The sequence below is a fragment of the Bos javanicus genome, chromosome 20, assembly GCF_032452875.1.
Source record: "Bos javanicus breed banteng chromosome 20, ARS-OSU_banteng_1.0, whole genome shotgun sequence".
Taxonomy (NCBI): domain Eukaryota; kingdom Metazoa; phylum Chordata; class Mammalia; order Artiodactyla; family Bovidae; genus Bos; species Bos javanicus.
In genome coordinates this window covers 39,993,744-40,011,940 of record NC_083887.1, presented here as the reverse complement: position 1 = coordinate 40,011,940, position 18,197 = coordinate 39,993,744, and the positions used below count along the sequence as shown (strand labels likewise).

At 40.9% G+C, this 18,197-nt stretch overlaps 1 protein-coding gene across 1 annotated transcript in view; it reads right to left on the bottom strand.

Moving 5' to 3' along the window:
* The window catches only part of ADAMTS12 (ADAM metallopeptidase with thrombospondin type 1 motif 12), a 391,363-nt gene that overhangs the window by 138,533 nt on the left and 234,633 nt on the right, over positions 1-18,197 (bottom strand). The window contains exons 11-12 of the mRNA XM_061393780.1: positions 16,295-16,440; positions 13,742-13,911 (exon numbers count right to left, since the gene is read on the bottom strand). Of these exons, the coding sequence (XP_061249764.1) occupies positions 13,742-13,911; positions 16,295-16,440 (316 nt within the window). The remainder of the gene's footprint in view (positions 1-13,741; positions 13,912-16,294; positions 16,441-18,197) is intronic.

Sequence of the window (18,197 nt, the reverse complement as noted above, 5' to 3'; positions counted from 1 at the left end):
TCACTCAGTCACATCTGACTGTTTGTGACCCCATGGACTATACAGTCCATGGAATTCTCCAGGCCAGAATACTGGAGTGGGTAGCCGTTCCCTTCTCCAGGGGATCTTCCCAACCCCAGGATCAAACCCAGGTCTTCCACACTGCAGGTGGTTTCTTCACCAGCTGAGCCACCAGGGAAGCCCAGAGGTGCCTACGGGTGCAAATTTTAAGAAAACACTCACTCTCAGGGTTGTAAAAATGGGTCTTTGCAGCCAGTAAAACCCCCATCCAAAGGCATTTTGAATTCCAAAGTGGTGAAGTTCCAATGTTTGCCTTAGTTATATTCCCTCTGGGCTTGTGCTGTTTGACTCACTTCCTGAAGGACACAACTATTCAGAGATTTGGTGGGTGTTGTTTAGTGAGTTAACAGGAATTTTTGCTTGTTAAAATAACAGCCAGTGCATTACCTGAACATTATTTGCCAGATCTTGTGCTTTGCATTCGTTATGTTATCTCATTCTAACAATCACAACCACCCAAGGATGTTAGTTCTCTTATTATCTTCATTTAGAAGAGAAAATTTTAGGCCCAGAGAGATTAAGTGTTCCAAGATCTCACAGTATGAGTGACGGAGTAAAACCTGATGATTCAGCTTAGCACTCACTCTATTAGCCCCAACCTACACACACACAATTATTTTTAACAAAAAAGAAATGCTTTAATGAGACCTTTCAAGTAACCACTCTTTTTCCTCTTAGACAATGCATTTATTCACAGATCACATCTGAGAAACAAACTTGACAGAATACTCACTGAACTCCATTTTAAAAATCTTTCATGAGTCTTAAATATGGTGAGAATCACTAGCCTCTGGAGCCATGACTTCTACAGAGAGCAGAGACATAAAAATTCATGAAGGTCTAATATTACCCTGAGAAAGTTACTTAATCTTTCTGTGACTCAGTTCCTCATCTGAAAATTGGGGATAATGATATCTACTTTGCAGGGTAAATGTGAAGATTAAGGCAGAGATTGTGTGTCAAGCACTCAGCGTGGTACCTGGTGTACAGTAAGTGTTTGACAAATGACAGCTGCCATGGTTGTTGATTTTATCTTCTTATCATGACCTGGTGAATTCTGAAGGTCCTTGCCCCATAAGCTATGCATTTATCATTCCAATCCTCTTTCAGAACAGTCAAAAGACCTGTGTTTTGTAATGCTGGCTCAAATTCTGTTTCCCACACATACACAAATCTTTCTTGAAATATCCTCTTCTCCTTCAGATTATTCCATGATGCCATTTCTAATCAATTCTGCACTGATTTCATGCTTTGTTTTACTATTTTCTAAACAATTGCTGTCTTGTCAATTTCGTATAAAGACTTCTACACCCTGCTAGGTCAGTAGGTGGCCCCATGACTTTCCTTTTCTGTGACTGTGGGCCTGGTTCAAAGCTGTTCCACTCCTACAATGCCTGTTGAGGTCTCCGCAGCTCTGTGCTCCTAAGACTACAGATTTTACAATCCCCTCAACCAGACTGTGATGTCCTCAAGAGCACTGCAGGCATCTGTGCATTGATCAGCTACTACTGCCAAGCACGCTGTGAGAAAGAGGAGCCAGGACACATGCTGGTGAGGACCGAAAGGAGAAAGAGGAGCAGAAATGAGCACAACCTGGGAGTCTCTCCTTCACGCTATCTTTGGAGTTAAGAGTCATAGGGGTTCAAATTCCAGCCCTGATGCTTCCGTCTTGCCCAGGGCCTTCTTGGTCTTTGCATGGAAGGGACTGTCAGAGGATAACACCCTGAAACCTGGAATAAGGTATCTGGCATACAGCAGTTGTTTTAATGTGATTACCATTAACCTTTCCCAGTGAATACTAGTAGATTATTATACTCAGAAAAGGCTCTTAACCCATGAGTACTTAGTAACAGCCGTGGCAGTGATCAACACTGTTAGGGAGAAAGTTCTGGACAGAGTGGCAAAAGGTTCAACTCCATCCTGAGAGATCATCCACTCAGTCATAAAAATGAGCCTTGAGGGGCTTCCCTGGTGGTCCAGTGGGTAAGAATTCACCTGCCAGTGCAGGGGACATGGGTTTGATCTCTGATCTGGGAAGATCCCCACACCCTGGTCAACCGAGCCCAGGCGCCACAACTAATGAGGCCTGCATGCCTTAGAGCCTGTGCTCAGCAACAGAAGTCACCACAGTGAGAAGCCCACCAATGTAACAAAGGGTAGCACTCCCCTCTCTGCAACTAGAGAAAGCCCACGTAGCAACAAAGACCCAGCACAACCAAAAGTAAATTTTAAAAACTATATATTAAAAAATGAACTTTGAACTTAGTGACAGAGGTCAAGGATGTTCATGGCAGCTGTTTATCCAGGAGGAAACAGACACATCAATTAAGCTGCATTTACATAATGGAAGGCTAATGCAGTCACTAAGAGGAATAAGGTAATAGTGTTCCACTCCATGAGTGGAAAACTAGCAGAACTGGCAAAATATGAGTCCATTTGTGTGTAAATGGAAATCTGCTGTTAACAATGCTTGTCTCTGAGGAGTAAGTGTGCTGGGCCAAGAAGAACTCATTTTATTATATATGCTTGCATTTTTAAATAAGAAGCATATATTTCTTTTATAAATAATATCTTGGCCGTCAATCAAGACAATGGGGAAGGTCTCATTCCATGAAGAAAGGCCCTCATTTCAATCCTTCCTTTCATCTTCCTTCTGTGATACTGGATTAGCACATCCTTTATGGTTAGCCAGGCTAACTGAAGTACACTGCAAGGAAGAAACATAGATTTCTATGGAACGTAAGTTCATCGGCCTATGGAGTCTTAGGGCTTCCCTGGTGGCTTAAGTGGTAAAGAATCTTCCTGCAATGCAGGAGCTGTAGGAGATAAGGGTTTGATCCATGGGTCAGAAAGATCCTCTGGAGGAGGAAATGGCAACCCACTCCAGTATTCTTGCTTGGGAAATCCCATGGACAGAGGAGCCTGGAGGGTTACAGTTCATGAGGATGCAAAGAGTTGGACAACTGAGCATGCACTATGGAGTCTAAGAATACCTAGTAAATAATCTGTGCTAAAAGCAAGAGCAAAACACAGACCCACTGCTGTGACTCCCAGAACCTGCACACCTATGACCTATCTGCGTGCCCAAGGCCAGAAGGAACCTGTACTCGAAAGCAGCCATTGTGAACTCAAGGTTCAGGGTTCTGAGGCAGTTTTCAAGGTGGCCCTGGAGTCCTTGTTTGCCTGCCCTTTCCTCTGGCCTCTGTCTTTCATGGCTTTCTGAGTCATGTCATCAGGCGGGCCTGTGACACAGGGCCCTGCACAAAAGGGTAAGAGGAGCAGTGGGTGATCTTAGTTCTCAAAGGTCACCACAACAATCAGAGTCTGTACCAGACACCGAACTCACTTCTTCCACAAGATCCACAGAGTGGAGTGTTTTACCACCTAAGGTACACTCATCTTTCCTCACACATCTTTTTCGTCCAGCTCATGTGGTATTTCCCCTCCAGCTTTTCTATGCATTTGCAGTTCAGCTGAGTGAAAACTCTAAAACTAATGGACTGGTGAGCTCTGCCTTCACACTGTCTGACTAATCCTCTCAAAGGAAGCTGAGGGAACTGAATGTACTCTCTGAATTAAAGGCTGCATTTTCAGTTTTGCTGAAACAGGGCAGCCCAACGTTTTTGGATAATGATCTGCAAAAGTGATCATTAGAAATGAAACTAAAACTTGCTAAGAGGGATATAAATGACTTCTTAGGTCAAGGAAAATTTTGCAGGCATCTCATGTTCCGTCAGTAGGTTGCAATTTGAGTTTCACCATTTAAAAAAATTCAGTTTCTTTTTTTTTTTAACATCTTTATTTTTTAATATTTTAATTTTATTTTATTTTTAAACTTTACATAATTGTATTAGTTTTGCCAAATATCAAAATGAATCCTTCACAGGTATACATGTGCTCCCCATCCTGAACCCCCTCCCTTCTCCCTCCCCATACCATCCCTCTGGGTCGTCCCAGTGCACTAGCCCCAAGCATCCAGTATCGTGCATTGAACCTGGACTGGCATCTCGTTTCATACATGATATTTTACACGTTTCAATGCCATTCTCCCAAATCTTCCCACCCTCTCCCTCTCCCACAGAGTCCATAAGACTGTTCCATACATCAGCGTCACTTTTGCTGTCTCGTACACAGGGTTATTGTTATCATCTTTCTAAATTCCATATATATGCATTAGTATACTGTATTAATGTTTTTCCTTCTGGCTTACTTCACTCTATATAATAGGCTCCAGTTCCATCCACCTCATTAGAACTGATTCAAATGTATTCTTTTTAATGGCTGAGTAATACTCCATTGTATATATGTACCACAGCTTTCTTATCCATTCATCTGCTGATGGACATCTAGGTTGCTTCCATGTCCTGGCTATTATAAACAGTGCTGCGATGAACATTGGGGTACACGTGTTTCTTTCCCTTCTGGTTTCCTCAGTGTGTATGCCCAGCAGTGGGATTGCTGGATCATAAGGCAGTTCTATTTCCAGTTTTTTAAGAAATCTCCACACTGTTCTCCATAGTGGCTGTACTAGTTTGCATGCCCACCAACAGTGTAAGAGGGTTCCCTTTCCTCCACACCCTCTCCAACATTTATTATTTGTAGACTTTTGGATCGCAGCCATTCTGACTGGTGTGAAATGGTACCTTATAGTGGTCTTGATTTGCATTTCTCTGATAATGAGTGATGTTGAGCATCTTTTCATGTGTTTGTTAGCCATCTGTATGTCTTCTTTGGAGAAATGTCTATTTAGTTCTTTGGCCCATTTTTTGATTGGGTCATTTATTTTTCTGGAGTTGAGCTGGAGGAGTTGCTTGTATATTTTTGAGATTAGTTGTTTGTCAGTTGCTTCATTTGCTATTATTTTCTCCCATTCTGAAGGCTGTCTTTTCACCTTGCTGATAGTTTCCTTTGATGTGCAGAAGCTTTTAAGGTTAATTAGGTCCCATTTGTTTATTTTTGCTTTTATTTCCAATATTCTCGGAGGTGGGTCATAGAGGATCCTGCTGTGATGTATGTCAGAGAGTGTTTTGCCTATGTTCTCCTCTAGGAGTTTTATAGTTTCTGGTCTTATGTTTAGATCTTTAATCCATTTTGAGTTTATTTTTGTGTATGATGTTAGAAAGTGTTGTAGTTTCATTCTTTTACAAGTGGTTGACCAGTTTTCCCAGCACCACTTGTTAAAGAGATTGTCTTTAATCCATTGTATATTCTTGCCTCCTTTGTCAAAGATAAGGTGTCCATATGTGCATGGATTTATCTCTGGGCTTTCTATTTTGTTCCATTGATCTATATTTCTGTCTTTGTGCCAGTACCATACTGTCTTGATAACTGTGGCTTTGTAGTAGAGCCTGAAGTCAGGTAGGTTGATTCTTCCAGTTCCATTCTTCTTTCTCAAGATCACTTTGGCTATTTGAGGTTTTTTGTATTTCCATACAAATTGTGAAATTATTTGTTCTAGCTCTGTGAAGAATACTGTTGGTAGCTTGATAGGGATTGCATTGAATCTATAGATTGCTTTGGGTAGTATACTCATTTTCACTATATTGATTCTTCCAATCCATGAACATGGTAGTTTCTAAAATCCGTTTAAGGGCAGGGCTCCTTGGGTATGACTCCTGTGCAGTCACCCAGGGCCTCACACTTGGTTGAAAGCTCTGTTCTCATGTCTTAAAACTCTTAATAATTGTATATCTGCACTTATGTCAACCCTGGTTCGATTCCTGGGTCAGGAAGGTCCACTAGAGAAAGGATAGGCTACCCACTCCAGTGTTCTTGGGCTTCCCTGGTGGCTCAGCTGGTAAAGAATCTGCCTGCAATGTGGGAGACCTAGGTTCGATCCCTGGGGTGGGAAGATCCCATGGATAAGGGAAAGGATACCACCCCAGTATTCTGGCCTGGAGAATCCCATGGGCTGTAAAGTCCACGGGGTTGCAAAGAGCCGGACACAACTGACTTTCTCTTTTCACTTGTGCCTTCTCAGTGAAGGCTGATGGGCGGTGGGGCACGTGCACCTGCAGAAGAGATCTGTGATGTGTGTGTGTGCAGCTTCTTGCCAGGTTCTAAGAAATACTCAACCTTAAGCAAAAGGCATAATTTAAAATGTTTTGTTGTTTTAACAAGTAACATTTAACTTAAAAAAGAAGCCCAGTTTAAGAACAGGCTCAGATCAGCTTGAGGGGAAAAAAAAAGAAACAAAAAGTACTGACCCAAAATCCAACCCAAAATCAGTCAAATAATTACCAAAACTCTGTAAATTTGGCTGATCTGAAATAGTATTATTTCACTTTCTGATAAGGTAATATTGTAATCTCCAAATATATAAAAATACATATTAAACATTAGAAGGTGTTAAAATTAATATATTCTACTATAACCATAGAAAGGATGAAAATAGGAGTAGAATTGTTAAAAATGAATTAAACCCAATTCACTGATGTTTTAGATGAGGCTGAATGTAGTAATGTTTGCTGTATGTTTAGTAATGTTTACTGTATGTTTATGCTCTTTTACTTAAAATGGTTAGGAACTGTGACATTAAATTTGGACTGTCAACTTAAATTGTTTACCAAACATAATTACTTTGACATAATGCTTAAATGTTTAAAAAAGTTGATTTTCAAAGCAAGAGACATAAGTTTAATAAACCTAGCATTTGTCATAATACAAGCAGTCACTGGTCACTGGGGCTCTTTTCTTCCCACCACAGCCCCTTGGCTATAAAATCATCTATCTTAAAAAAAAACACATGAACATCACCGTAGGTAAAATTTAAAATTCAATGCGTTGTTCTTAAGATAATGGACTTACCCGTCTCTGTTTTCACGGTTAATGTTTAGGCTGCAGAGTGTAGCCTGGGCTAACTCTTGGCTCTATTGTATAGTATGAATTTAAGAAGTTATTTATTCTTTAAATCTATTAGCATATCCATAAAAATTAGGTCAAAAACTTAAATTTCCACGTAGGATTTTCTTATGGAGTTAAAAATAAGAAAATGCATATAAAGTGTTGAGTGAAGTATGTGCACAGAATAAATAATGATATAAGTTTAATATAAGCTGTTCTCATTGAAAGAAAGTGTTAATTGCTCAGTCGTGTCTGACTTATTGCAATCCATGGACTGCAGCCCGCCAGGCTCCTCTGTCCATGGAATTCTCCAGGTAAGAATACTGGAGTGGGTAGCTATTCTCTTCTCCAGGGAATCTTCCCTGATGCAGGGACTGAACCTGGGTCTCCTGCATTTCAGGCAGATTCTTTACCGACTGAGCCACCAGGGAAGCTGTCTGTTCTCATTATCAGGTAGTGATATGTTTTTCTGCAAAGTAGCAAAAAATGTGCTGCCTTGTTTTAAAGGGCAGCAGTTTATTTTCCCCACATAACAGAAATTTGGGGGCTATCCTCCTTCTATCTCCCTCTTAGCTGTCTGAGCGTGGATGCAATAGGACAGGCAGCAAGAGAAGAGTGAAAGGCAAAAAGATGGGATTGGGGCTGAGGGCCGCTGCATCAAAACCACTAAAATCCTTCTCAGAGGCATGACCCAGTGAGGCTTCCCTCTTTATCCTTTGGCTGGAATTGGGGCTCCAGGGAATACATGTTAGCACATCTTCTACTTTTCCCTTTTCAATTGTAGAGGAAAGTGAAGGGGAGGAGGGCTGTGAATGGTTTTGAGATGTCCACAAACATCATCCTTATTATTCCATCATTTTCCCTCCGTAAGCTATAGATTCCTAGTTTGTGAAATGAGGGCCATATGACTAGAAGATCTCCTGGGATGCTCACCACACTGACATTCTCATTTGAACACTGGGTCTTCATTGCTATGAATGAGCTTTCTCTCTTACGGCAGCTACTCTCTTAGTTGCAGTGAGCGGGCTTTTCATTGCGGGGGCTTCTCTTGTGGCACACGGGGCTCAGTAGTTGTGGTACATGACCAACTGTGGCAACTCTGAAGGTCCTTCCAGCTGTAGAGCTCCCATGGGGGTGGAGAAGCCCTCAGCTGAGACTGCACTGTAGCCTGGGTTCTATCCCTGCCTAACCCCTTTTCCTTCCCTCTTCTTCTGCACCTGTTGAACTTCCTACATGCTAGTATCCATCTCAGAATCTGTTTCCTAGGGAACATAACTACAACAATTCCTTAAAGATGTTCCTGAAAGATCCTTTTTCAGGAGATGCAGACTAAGGTCTGACCTCATGTCAGATCCTTCACATTGGCTGGAAACCTCACTGGCAGCAAGCATTACTAGGGCTGAGATATTTAGAAGCAACAACTAAAAAATTAGCCTTAATGAGGAGTTATTTGGAGGTGCTTAGAAAAACATCCAAAATAGGAAGAGAGATTCCAAGAAAGTGATAGCACCAAGATAAGGTCTTTGCCATCCCCTAATTACTCCTTGGAAGGAAAGTTATGACCAACCTAGATAGCATATTGAAAAGCAGAGGCATTACTTTGCCAACAAAGGTCCGTCTAGTCAAGGCTATGGTTTTTCCAGTGGTCATGTATGGATGTGAGAGTTGGTCTGTGAAGAAGGCTGAGCACCGAAGAATTGATGCTTTTGAACTGTGGTGTTGGAGAAGACTCTTGAGAGTCCCTTGGACTGCAAGGAGATCCAACCAGTCCATTCTGAAGGAGATCAGCCTTGGGTGTTATTTGGAAGGAATGATGCTAAAGCTGAAACTCCAGTACTTTGACCACCTCATGCGAAGAGTTGACTCATTGGAAAAGTCTCTGATGCTGGGAGGGATTGGGGGCAGGAGGAGAAGGGGATGACAGGGGATGAGATGGCTGGATGGCATCACTGACTCGATGGACGTGAGTCTGAGTGAACTCTGGGAGGTGGTGATGGACAGGGCAGCCTAGCGTGCTGTGATTCATGTCATGCTCAGTCATGACATGACTGAGTAACTGAACTGAACTGAATAGAAGATGAAGGACATAGACATATTTCTGATTAACATAGGCTAATCAAGTCCCTAAGAATCTACATAAATTAGAGTAAGTATCTCAGCTTCTTAATCAAACAGACTTTATTCTTCAATTCCACCTCCATTATATAAGATTCTATAACCCTAAGTTATTGTCCTCTCTGTGACGAAGTTGCTTCATCTCTGAAGCACGGGGATGGGGGTTAGTGAAAAAACATATAGCCACATCTCTTCATGCTGGTGCTCCCATGAATGTGATCAAGGGGAGTTTGGCTGCCTTTTTTTTTTTTTTTGGCTAGGAGAGCTGGTAAAGAAAATGCCTATACTGGAAAATAAGTTGATCTAAATTAGGACTTTTCAAACCCTTTAGGCAGAAGAATTATTTTTCTTTTTTCAAATAAGATCTTGCAAATAAAGCAGATAAAAAAGTCAGAATTTTATGAAGCATAAATTTTGTAAGTTCAAGTACATAAAGCTTAAAAATAGTTCAGTAGGATCCAAAGAGACTATTAAGATGAACAGAAAAATTTGAAATCAAGTTTACAGATGGGAGTTACAGACTTGCATGGTTGCAGCATCTAATTTTTTTCTATGGGTTTTTTTGTTTGTTTTCACATGCGTGAAGTTGCTTCAGTCATGTCTGACTCTGCGATCCTATGGACCATAGCCTGCCAGGCTCCTCTGTCCATGGGTGGGGATTCTCCAGGCAAGAATACTGGAGTGGGTTGCCATACCCTCCTCCAGGGGATCTTCCCAACCCAGGGAAAGAACTCAAGTCTCTTAAGTCTCCTGCATTGGCAAGTGGGTTCTTTACCATTAGTGTCAACTTTTGTTTGTTTGTTTGTACAGCATTGAAGAATCTTGACTCTTATATGATATTATACATGTTTCAATGCCATTCTCCCAAATCATCCCCCTCTCCCTCTCCCACAGAGTCCAGAAGACTGTTCTATACATCTTTTGCTGTCTCCCATACAGGGTTATTGTTACCATCTTTCTAAATTCCATATATATGCATTAGTATACTGTATTGGTGTTTTTCTTTCTGGGTTGCTTCACTCTGTATAATATGCTCCAGTTTCATCCACCTCATTAGAACTGATTCAAATGTATTCTTTTTACTGGCTGAGTAATATTCCATTGTGTATATGTACCACAGCTTTCTTATCCATTCATCTGCTGATGGACATATCATATAAGAAACGAATCACCAGTCCAGGTTCGATGCAGGATACAGGAAGCTTGGGGCTGATGCACTGGGATAACCCAGAGGGACGGTATGGGGAGGGAGGTGGGAGGGGGGTTCAGGATTGGGAACACGTGTACACCTGTGGCAGATTCATCTTGATGTATGGCAAAACCAATACAATATTGTAAAGTAATCAGCCTCTAATTAAAATAAACAAATTTAATTAAAAAAAAAAAGAAAAATCTGGGCTCACACAAATGGCTGTAAATGATATGATAACAGTTTAAAACAACTTGATCTGTAATCTCAGGATATTTCTCAATTGAATTGTGTTGATGGGAGACTTTTATTCTAAGGTCTGTAGAAAACCAAATTAATATGTATAAGTTAATATACTGATGGTTTTCAACATGTTAAAACTCAACATATACTATTTTTTGAATGTAAGCATTATTCCTTACTGCATTTTTAAAAACTAATTTTTCAATTAAATTAATTTTTTAGAAAATGAAATTAGAATCAAACATTTTTAGAAGCCCTGGAACAGAATTTGAAAACTAAAAGGTTTGATGGAGTCTGTATGCTTATTCCAAATGTTTGCATCTATGATGATTCTTCTGCCATCGGCTGCTCAGCAAATCTGCCAAAACTCTGCTGTACATGGAGTTTATCCTCTGGTGGCTTCTAAGGGAAGCCTGGGAAGGTATAAAGTACTCACTGCCTGGCACAGATCGAGTGCTCTGCATGGAGCTGTTGTCATAAACACCACATTGTTGTCACCAAGGATGCCCATCAACTAAGCAAGTAATAGCAACTCTATAGTACAGAGTTTGATAGGGGGACAGAAGTCAGTGTGTTGGTCAAGATAGTAGCTACTCAGTTTAGAGCTCAAATAATATCACAGGAGCCTATAAGAAAACCACTGAGATAGAGAATGGAGGCTTACAGCCCAGGCAGATGAGTTAAGCAGATGGCACTCAGTATAATTTCCTCACATGGTATACAGAGTCTCAATACTAGTTACAGATGCAAAACAATCACTCCAAAAGTGAATGAAATCTGTTTCTACTTTCATAACTCTCATTTCTTTAATACCTACTTCTATGTTATGCAAAAAGGAAGCACACAATTTGTTGCTGTTCAGTCACTAAGTTGTATCCAATTCTTTGTGACTCCATGAACTGCAGCACCCCAGACTTCCCTGTCCTTCATTATCTCCCTGAGTTTGCTCAAACTCATGTCCATTGAGTCAGTGATGCCATCCAACCACCTCATTCTCTGTCATCCCCTTCTCCTCCTGCCCTCAATCTTTCCCAGCATCAGGGTCTTTTCCAGTGAGTAGGCTCTTCACATCAGGTGGCCAAAGTATAGGAGCTTCAGCATCAGTCCTTCCAATGAATATTTAGGGTTGATTTCCTTCAGGATTGACTGGTTTGATCTCCTTGATGCCCAAGGGACTCTCAAGAGTCTTCTCCAGCACCACAATTTAAAAGTATCAGTTCTTCAGTGCTCAGCCTTCTTTATGGTCCAACTCTCACATCCATGCATGACTACTAGAAAAACCATAGTTTTGACTATACAGACCTTTGTCAGCAAAGTGATGTCTCCGCACACAATCACTGCTTATAAATCAATGAAAAGTTAAGCTGAACCAAATCTTTTTATTCTAAGTCCAGCTACTTGAGCCATCAGAGTCCAGCAGACACAAATCCAGCCCTGAATCTGGCAGGTGTGGGGACTCCAAACTAAGCACCTGTCACAACACTGAGGCAGCTATGCCATTTCAGTTCTGCTCATTCAGGGTCTCTAGTATTACTGATGCAACTAGTTCTAACAAAGCAGAATTTCCAAAATATAGGTATAGGTAGTACCAACTGGCTATACCTTTCATCACTATTTCTTTTTTTTTTTTTTTTGCACCCATGTGAGTATATACAAGAGCTTTTCTGTATTCAGGTGCTTAGATCAGGAAGTAAAATTGCACCAAAAACCAAATGACTCACTCCTCTCGAGCATGAATGACACTAAACAATGGGAGACAAGGAGCAGATGTTGCCCATGACAACCAACAGCCATCAGGGTATTTTGGAGACACAAAGTAGGAAAAGCACTTTTTTTCAAAATCAATTGACTGTATCATTTTCCTAACAGTCCAAATATGTAATTTTCATTCATTGGCCGATACCTGGGAGTCCTCTTGTGTTCTATTATACTGGATTTCAGAAACTTAACAATCACACACAAAAGAAATGTGGTTACTTTTCACTATGTTGTTTCAAATTTCCTTAACTCAGGAACATCTTTTCTTTCATTCTCTACTGGAATAACAATGAAAAGCACAGATCCTCTTTGATGCTCTAGTTAAAGGTCAATGGTTTTTCCTCATTTTCAGAAGAAAACGTGTCACTGGTGCTGATTCAGGAGAAACACTGCCAAGGCTGCTGCTCCATTATCCAACTGCACTATGCCCTCATCCTCTGATGTGCCTCCTTTAGATGCTTGATTTTACATTGTACCCTTATGTGGCCCTAGTGGTAAGAACCCATCTGCCAGTGCAGGAGACATAAGAGAAACTGGTTCGACCCCCTGGAGGAGGGCATGGCAACCCACTCCAGTATTCTTGTCTGGAGAATCCCATGGACAGAGAAACCTGGCAGGCTATAGTCCATAGGGTCGCAAAGGGTCAGACATGACTGAAGTGACTTAGCACGCAAGCATGTTGTCCTATAGATACAAAATGTTGATTTCTGGCCCAAAGCTGGCTCTCACTCATTTGCGATCAAGTTTCTTATTCATTTTCTTTCTTTTTTTTTTATGCTGGGTGCATTCTTTTTTTTTTTTAATTGGAGGCTAATTGCTTTACAATATTGTGGTGGTTTTTTGCCATACGTTCACATGAATCAGCCATGGGTATACATGTGTTCCCCATCCTGACCCTACCTCCTTCCTCCCTCCCCATCCCATCCCTCAGGGTCATCCCAGTGCACCAGTCCTGAGCACCCTGCCTCATGCATCGACCCTGAACTGGCGATCTGATTCACATTTTCTACCATCTTGTCTTGCCTTGTGCTTTTCTCCTCTCACTGGGAATTGCTGACTCTACTTAGAATGCCTTCCCCTTCGTTATTGCAGGAGAAAGACGACACATGCTTAAGAATTGTCAACTGCTTCCTTGGAAGACTATTTTGAAATTACTCCACACCCATAATGACCTTTACTGAGTTCCTGTCAAAATTATATTCAGTTCCACACATCATCAGTAAGCGCTTCCTCCTGTGTCCCAACAAGCCCCACATATTGCTTAGTTGTACCTCAGCTGTTTTGAAGTGAGTCATCATGTTTGATAAAATTCTCTTCTAACTCCCACAGAGCTTGGCAGGGAGTTGGAATAGTCACCTTCAACATTTACTGACTGACTTAACCAGGTCAGTGTCTCCACCTCTTAAAATATAAAACTCTTGATGGCACTACTCTCTTTTTTTCTCTGTACTGCATCACAGTACCCTGACGGATAAATGCTTTCTGACAATGGCTGTGGCCCTCAATCTGGAATATTCCATCACAGCTCCTTACCTGGATTAAAAACCGGAAACCAGTGGTAGAATGCATTCCTGTAGGGAACAGTGTCAAACTCACTGCACTGCATCTGCCGAAAAGTGGGTGTGTCCGGGCGACAGGGGTGGATGTTGCACAGGCGATAGCGTTTTCTTTCTCCAGTGCAGTACTTCCCTCCGAACTTTGGTCTACACATGAAACACACAAATTGCTCTCTAATTTCCTTAAAGGCCAGTATTCTATGTTAAAAATGCTCTGTCCCCGCTTATCTCCATTTCTGTCTTTTCTCTTTTTTCTACTGTACACATTCTTCTCTGGCTAACTTTTATGATTACCTCCAATATTTTAGTTTCCTGTTGAGAAACCTATAATGGCACCCTGTGACCATAGGATACAGTCCAGCCTCCTTAGCATGATGGCATTCAAGGCCATCATGATCCTGACTTACCTCACCTGAACATGGTTTCTTCCCACATTCCTTCTCATTTGCACACCGCTCCCGTGATACCAGCTGACTTGTTTGCTTCCCCCCTCCACCCCGCCGTGCTTCTAGATTTCCACTCTTCTCTAAATGTCTACATACTGCCCATCCTTTAAAGACAAATAAATGTTATTTCCATCTCCATCATGAATTCTATCTGAATTACTGCCAAAAGTAACCTCTTTCTCCTCTGGATAACATTTCATTATCCAGCTGGAGGCACTTTCTATACTTATCACACCCAAAGATAATTCTTTAACCAAGGCAGTTCACAGTCATCAATTCCCTGTATGCAGAACTAAGCACTGTACTTCATAGTTGAGGCTAGGCTTGGTGGTTTCCTATTTGTGATGATGAAGTGATACTCTATGACTTGACAGCTCTCCAATTCATTTCCATCTAAGAGCCTTTTATGAGCCAAGCCCTGCTGGGTTCTCACTAGACATCTGACCAATATAAATCAAGGATAGAGTGTCAGCATTGGCTGGTCAGGCACTGACCTGAATCTGTGACTGTATTTTTATTGACCTTCTTCTCAATGAACTTAAGCAAACCAGCTACTGAGATCAGATATGATCACTCTGTGGAGTCACCCAAAGACACTCTATGACAAACTGTAGCCTCTAAGATGGGAGTTAGGACCATTTTTTCCCCCTCAAGCCAAGTTAGGGGATTCATTTCCTCAACAGGAATGTCCTTTTTCTGACAACCATGGATTGCTGACCATCCTCCCAAGAAGGCTAAGGACTGGCAGTGGCTGATACTCAACAGTGACCACAGATCCTGGAGTAAATTGCTTGTATTTCCTGATTACAAAAATGGAAATAGTTTTTCTGATCACATTGAAACAAACTATAAAATAAAGATTTTCTGTAAAACAATTCTACAAGAAATTCTTTATTTTGAATTTTTGAAGCCACAGGAACCTGGTGTTTTAACAAAAAATAAGATTTTAAAACAATTTTGCCCAAATCCCTCAAATGTACACTTACTTATAGGCATGGGAAATGATAAAGATGTCACAGTAACTACCATTTACTGACAAATTTATGTAGTAGTTAGTGTGTTGAGTTATTCATAGATATTAACTTATTAACCTTTAGGAGAAATTACATATATAGTTAGATAGTTTATATGTGTATATATACATGCATATATATATATATATATATACACACAGTAATACATTTATAATAAAAAGGAGGTAAGATTTAGAACTGAGATACTGATGGAATTGTTTTAATATATATCATTTGCCTTTTAAAATATGTGACTTTTACTGTTCAACACAGACTAATGTAAATTTAGATAAAAGAAGTTTAAAACATTTTCTACTTATAGGAGTCATCATATGTACACTGCTAAAAAATAATACTTAGGAACTAGTATACCAGCAAATAGTGAAATGAAGAATGTAATATATATATATTTGGAAATCAAGAAAACAGAATATTTCACATAAAATAATCATTATACAAACTTAAAATATAAAAAAATTAAGCAATTTGATTAAAAAATTGAAAGCAACTTGTGAAATAACTTCTATGAAATCCTTAACAGGCTAATACAGAACTGTGAGGTTTACAAAATTCTTATCTAAAACATTAAAAATAATCATCCTCAAAAAATGTGCCAAGCTATATATGATTAGTTACCCAAGAGAAGAAAATTATTTTTACAAAATTATACATTCATTATAATGGAAAGAAAGCTGTGTCTTGTCAGTAAAATTGGGTATGATAATCCTCACTGATAGAATGGGGTTATTTAAAAGGACTTAATTATATAATCGTCTAGAGACTTTCACATGGATTGTACTTTTAAAAATTTTTTGCTTATTTCTCCAAATGATGAAATCAGTTTAGTTACCTAAGTTCGAATCCAGTACCAAGCCAAAATGAGACAAAGCAAGAAATAAAAAAAAACAAAACTTTTTTCTTCATGCTCTATGAGTCTTCCTTCTGGCTCTCTTTGTCTCTGGGAACCTACTTAGTTTCCTTGGAGAGCCTTGGGGTCACTGACATCACCCCATCTACAACTGGTCTCCCAGTGCTCAAGGAAGGAAGAAAAACATCTTTGACTTGACTTACTCAGGGTTGTTACAGAGCCTCTCTGCACTCTGGGCTCCAGCCCCACAGGTCCTGGAACAGTGGGACCAGGGTGACCAGCGGCCCCAGCCTCCAGGAATGCTCTCTGGTTTTTTGCCCACTGTGATACACTTGCCAGCCATACACCACTGAAAACGGAAGAGACAGGAGATGCATATGTCAGAAAGGTTCCATAACAAGCTGACTCAGGAACCCTCGCAGCCTGAACCGAGTTCTTCCTGATCAAGCAGACTTCCTACAGTCACACATCAGATGTAGAACAAAGAGCATCTCATAAAAGAATTTCCCTTGAAAGTCTTGGGTTTTATAATCAGAGAATTTCAGGAATTAAAGGGAATGTTATGTGCCTAGTTGCAGAGAAAGGAGTATGACTCAAAGTGTAATTGGCAGACTTGCATGCCAGAATGTTAGCTTCCTTTATTAAGAAAATCTTGCTATGGAAAGTGTATCAGCTGAGTATGCTTAGTAACATAGCTGTTCAGTAATATAATTGATTTACTTTCTGATGCAAGCTTCTTATCTTGTTGAGAACCATAACAAATATTTTGTAGACTGGCACCATGATAGCACTCCTCTATAGCCTCTAAGGCAATGGCACCCCACTCCAGTACTCTTGCCTGGAAAATCCCATGGATGGAGGAACCTGGTGGGCTGCAGTCCATGGGGTCGCTAAGAGTCGGACACGACTGAGCGACTTCACTTTCACTTTTCACTTGCATGCATTGGAGAAGGAAATGGCAACCCACTCCAGTGTTCTTGCCTGGAGAATCCCAGGGACGGGGGAGCCTGGTGGGCTGCCGTCTATGCGGTCGCACAGAGTCGAACATGACTGAAGCGACTTAGCAGCATAGCCTCTATGGGTATTTAATGTTTGCAACAGATAACTCATCCCCTCTGTGAAAAATCTGCTTGTTGCTGAAAAACCCAAGTTTTTACAGAAGTTGAAGTTCTTTCTAATATCAAGAAAAATTTCTGCTCTTCTATAACTCTTTGCATTGTTTCCAGTTCTAGTATTTCAAGTGGCTCAGGAAAAACTCCACACTCTCCCTCTTCAAGGGACTCCCTCAACAACTTTCAGTTTAGGAGGGTGAACATACAAAAAGGGAAACAAGAAATGTGAGCTGGTTGTTAGAAATGACCACATTTCACAGAGGATCTGGGTGTGTTTTATCTGCTTGCCTCCTCTTCCTCATTATTTCTGATGACTGTGGATTTTGATTAAGCTCTATGATCTTAATGATGAGTCAGGACATACTCAAGCTACATGAAGACACCCACTAAACACATAAACCCTAGGCCCACACAAACCCAAACTGTGCTCTTGAACAGCATGTATTACTCTGTCTTCAGGTAGTCTGGACATCTAACATCTCTGAGTTCTTGGGTATGGGTAGGACTTTAAGAAATGCAGTCATGTCAGATGATGAACAGGCCTCCCAGGAGGCTCAGTGAGTAAAAAACTCGCCTGCCACTGCAGGAGATGCAGGTTCGATCCCTGGGTTGGGAAGATCTCCTGGAGGAGGGCATAGCAACTCACTCCAGTATGCTTGTCTGGAGAATCCCATAGACAGAGGAGCCTGGAGGGCTACAGTCCATGGGGTCACAAAGAGTCAGACACAGCTGAAGCAACTGAACACGCACACATGCAGATGATGAGCAAGAAGATACCATATGGTCTGAAATTACATCCTTGGAAAGAAGAAGCCACTGACTTGTCCTTCCCAGTGTTCAATATGAAAGTGAAAGTGTCAGTCACTCAGTTGTATCCGAAGTTTTGCAACCCCATGGACTGTAGCCCGTCAGGCTCCTCTGTTCACAGTATTTCCCAGGCAAGAATACTGGAGTGGGCTGCCATTCCCTTCTTCAGGGGATCTTCCAGACCCAG